At 34.8% G+C, this 4848-nt stretch overlaps 1 protein-coding gene across 1 annotated transcript; it reads left to right on the plus strand.

Moving 5' to 3' along the window:
• The first annotated feature begins 1489 nt into the window (after nt 1–1489).
• On the plus strand, nt 1490–4499 carry LOC132167490 (amino acid transporter AVT3B). Its single transcript, XM_059578483.1, has 2 exons — nt 1490–3064; nt 4148–4499. Exon 1 carries the CDS (start codon nt 1702–1704, stop codon nt 2962–2964), a length of 1263 nt encoding a protein of 420 aa, XP_059434466.1. The 5' UTR covers nt 1490–1701; the 3' UTR covers nt 2965–3064; nt 4148–4499.
• The last annotated feature ends 349 nt before the right edge of the window (nt 4500–4848 follow it).

Consider the following 4848-nt stretch of genomic DNA (forward strand, 5'->3'; position numbering starts at 1 on the left):
AAAATTTTAATTTAAAAATAATATTTTTTTTTAAAAAAAATTTTAAACAATTTTTTTTTTTTTAAAACGGAAATTTTTATTTTAAAAAAAAACTATTTTTTTATTTAGTTTTAGAAAACAAAAAATTTCATTTTATTAAGCGAAAATTTTATTTTTTTAAACGTAAATTTTTATTTAAATAAAATTATAAAACAAAAATAAAAAATAAAAAAAAGGAAATTTTCAATTTATATATAAAAAAAAAATCGAAATTTATTTAATTTTTTTCTTATAAAATTGATTTAAAAATAAAATAAAAATTGGCCAACGTTTGGATTTTTTTTATTATTATTTTGTTAGTTTTAGGTTTTTTCTAAAAGTTTTAGTTTTATTTTTTTATTTTTTTATTTTACTAAGGGTAATTTCGTCATTAGGGGGAACATTGACAATTTTTGGTAGTTTGAGGGGTGACATTGTCACAATTGAAAGTTTGGGAGAGATATTGTCAATTGAGTGGTAGTTTGAGGGGGTTATGTAGACTTTTCCTATATATATATATATTTCTTTTTTTACATGTCCACATAAGAGGAGGAAAAGATTTGTACTAGTGACTTCCGCTTCATGAGGCGTAGTATACAGCTGATTGAGCTACCCCTTGAGAACAATATAATTATAAAATAACAGTTAAAAGAAGAAGAAAAAAATCCTATTATAATAATAAAAAAAATTGAATACTTTTTTCTTGGCAAAATTGCAGGAAGGGGAGACCAATTGTATTTTTTTTTTTTTTGAAATAAGACCAATTTAATTTATTCTAACTAAATGTGATCAAAATAATATTGGCCAGTTGGAAGCCACACAGGTGATCCTACCCCATCAAGAAAATCAATGAGACCCAAGGCTACTAATATTAAACCACCACTTGAAAATAGGATCCGGATCCCCTCTAATTGGGGAGAAATTTGATATTCTTCAATTATTAATCGTAGCATTTTATTTTAAGTTCAATGGTCTATAAAATCATTTAAATTTCGGTAAAACAAAAGCCACCATTTAATGCCTCGGTTATACAAAAATAACTGATATTTTATAGATCATTGGATTTAAAATGAAGGGTTATGATTAATAAATAGAGAATTTCCAATTTCTCTCCAATTGGAGGGGATCTCAATTCTGAAAGGCACCGAAAGAAAACATGAGAGAAATAAGCATACTTATTATTGAATAAGAAAACATGTGAAATTTAGTGCAAGATAAAACTCACTTCTTTAAAGTTAAAAATATTCAATAAAAAAAAAATGCTAGGTGTTCTTTTAGTGTTCTCAAATTATTGTTGAATTTGAGATTATTATTATTAGCTTTTAATATATTGATGATTTTAAAAGCCACATTAAAACACTAGAATTACACTCTTGAAAAATAAAAAGGTTAAAAATATTCCAACAAGAAACGAACACGATAAGATATAATTGAAGATTCTTTGCAATCAAGTAGTTGGCTTAATCTTCGGCCAGTTCTTTCAGAAAACAAAATTACTTCATTGGGTTGCAGCCCATTTATTCAAATCCAACCTCAGAAAATCATGTATATTATCTACTTGTTTAGGACTCTCGCAAACTCATGACACAATCATTTCTGTTCAACTCTTCTTTTATTCATTGATCATCCATATTTCTGAAGAAGAAGAAGAAGGAGAGCAAGAAAAGGTACAGAGAGTGCCCAATGGGGTTAGAAACAGGGTCTTCCTCGAAGGCACTGAGAGCTCCACCGCCACCCAGAGAAGACACGCCGCTTCTGGGTGAGCCACAAGCTTTGTCCTCACAATCCAAGACCTTTGCCAATGTTTTCATTGCTATTGTGGGCGCCGGAGTTTTAGGCCTCCCCTACTCCTTCAAGCGCACCGGCTGGCTCATGAGCCTCCTCATGCTCGCCGCCGTGGCCGGTCTTACTCACCACTGTATGATGCTCCTCGTCTACACTCGCCGCAAGCTCGAATCCGTTAGTGGGTTCTCAAAGATTAACTCTTTTGGCGATTTGGGTTTCACGGTTTGTGGCCCGTCTGGGAAATTCCTTGTAGATATTCTGATTATTTTGTCGCAAGCTGGTTTTTGCGTCGGTTATCTGATTTTCATCGGCAATACTATGGCCGATCTTATCAATTTCAGCCCCGGAATTCTGGGAATGGTGCCCAAGAGTTTTTACATATGGGGGTGTTTGCCGTTCCAGTTGGGATTGAATTCGATAGCAACGTTGACCCATTTAGCCCCTTTGAGTATTTTTGCTGATGTGGTTGATCTTGGAGCAATTGGGGTGGTGATGGTTGAGGACGTTTTGGTTTTTCTAAAACAAAGGCCAGCTGTGAAGGCCTTTCGGGGTCTTTCTGTGTTCTTTTATGGAATAGGTGTGGCTATTTATTCCTTTGAGGGGGTTGGAATGGTTTTGCCACTAGAGTCTGAGATGAAAGATAAGGACAAGTTTGGTAAAGTTTTGGCCTTGACCATGGCTTTCATTTCCTTGATGTATGGGGGATTTGGAGCGTTGGGTTACTTTGCTTTTGGTGAAGAAACAAAAGATATGATCACAGCTAATTTGGGCGCAGGCTTGGTAAGCACTCTAGTTAAACTTGGCCTGTGTGTGAATTTGTTCTTTACCTTGCCTATTATGATGAACCCGGTGTATGAGATAGTGGAAAGGCGGTTTTGGGGTGGGACGTACTGCCTGTGGCTGAGATGGTTGCTGGTTTTCTTTGTGAGTTTGGTGGCTTTGTTGGTCCCAAATTTTGCTGACTTCTTGTCTTTGGTGGGGAGCGGCGTATGCTGTGCTTTGGGCTTCGTTTTGCCTCCCCTGTTTCATTTCCTGGTTTTTAAGGATGAGATGGGGTGGAAAGCATGGTCTTTGGATGTGGGGATTGGGGTGTTAGGAATTGTTCTTGGGGTTTCAGGAACTTGGTATGCTCTGCTAGAAATTTTCTCCGCAAATGCATAATAATGGCAAATGAGTATCAACTGTTAATGGTATGCAGTTGATTGTGATCCGTCTTGCCAAAGATGGAAAGAAATGGCATTTTCAGTCATAAATTATGAAGGTACAATATTTCTTACCTTCTTAACGAAATTGTGAACCGATATATTTACATTTATGAAGTTGATGAATATCTGCTATTCCATTTTCATCCGATTTTACAATTGCAAAGGAAAGCTTTTCTTTGTTCTTTTGGTTTTTAACCTGTGTTAAGCATCTCCACTATAAGTTTTGTTGTCCCAAGGGGTAGCTCAATCAGCTGGCTGGGGACTACGCCTTATAAAACGGAGGTGTCAGTGTCACAAAAACAAAAAAAAAACTATGAGTTTTGTTAGAAGAATACTTACTTTAGATGATAGTCAGATTCTCTGCCCATTCTGGTGCTTGAACAACCACAGTTTTCAATTCTCAGTATTAGTATGCATATTTGTTAAGATTCTAGAACAGATAATTAATACCATGTGCAACAAATTATATATATATAATGCATATCAATATACATGTATTTACAATGTTGTAAAATTAAATCAAGATCATCAGCATTTGATGGACGTGTGGGGCAAAACTTTTTTATGTTTAACATCATCAATGTTGTAATTGTTGTTATGTCAATGTAGCGGAAGGTAAAATTAGTTGGGTATGTGAGTAATACTTCCATTAAGCTAGGTGAATTGAAATGAGATACTTGGGATGGATGAATTGCTGAATAAGATATAATATAGTCAGAATATCATAAGGAATGGAGAAAAGAAGGCATGAATTGAAGCATATAAGCCAATGGCAAATAAGGATTTTCAAAACTGACTGAAGATGGTCGGTCCGGTCGGGTTAATGTTTGTTGAGTCAAGGCTCTAATTCATGGTCATCACCTTCTCTTGTTTGGGAGTAGCTGTTTTCGTCTTCTTCGAAGGACTATAATCGTTTTGCCATTCTATCAGAAATTAGCAACAATGAAAACAATGGAAAAATGGGTCTTTGTGAATGTGTAGAGAGTTGTTTAAGATATTTTGAGGAGCTAACTTTTTTGATTAAGCAATTTGTTTGAAAATTTCTTTTAAAGAGCCAACTCATGCATTATATCCTTGCTGATGTTGATTTAACTGCTTAGTATATATGCTTGTGACTGAGATTAGGTTGTGGTTGCTAGGTGGCTCTGTTTCTCCCAAGTTTTCTTGCTGATCTCTGGTCCTTCCTACCACACACTATCTTTGATCTTGCCCGTTTGGCTTCATTTTGCCTGTTAGGAGCAAGCAATTACAAGGAGATTGTTTTGGAAGTGTTGGTTCTACATGTACTGTTGGTTTTGAGAATCTAGGAACAAGGTCTTCTATTTTTAGATTAGTTTGGTGAAGTTATTGTGATGATGCTGCCTGCTCTATCCCTAGATTTGCATTAACATCTTAGGGGATTCCTTAGTTGAGAAATTCTCCATTTGGGAACTTTCTGGGTTGATTAATTTTACGTTTCTTTAATACTACTCTTCAAACTCGTTTATTTAACTCCCATGGGTATGAAAAATAGTTTTACATTTGATTCAAAATAGTTGGTTGTTGAAGTTTAGGGTTTTGCATGAAAGTTTAACACATAAAATCACTATCATGTTTTCAGCTGGAAAGTGTCATCATTTCCCATGTTTGTTAGGTATCATTTTCTGGAAACTGCCCCCAGGTGTTGAAAGTGAAAAGATTGGCTTGTTGATGTGTATCTGAAAAGATTGTGGATAACCTTTGAATGAATTGGACTTTGTCGTACGTTAATCTTTTCAATTCTTTTCAAGAAGAATGGATGGTGAGAGATGGGGACAGTCGATTCCTTTTTTAAATTAAATATTATTTATTTTGTTGACTT

This window comes from Corylus avellana, chromosome ca1 (assembly GCF_901000735.1).
Source record: "Corylus avellana chromosome ca1, CavTom2PMs-1.0".
NCBI classification, from domain to species: domain Eukaryota; kingdom Viridiplantae; phylum Streptophyta; class Magnoliopsida; order Fagales; family Betulaceae; genus Corylus; species Corylus avellana.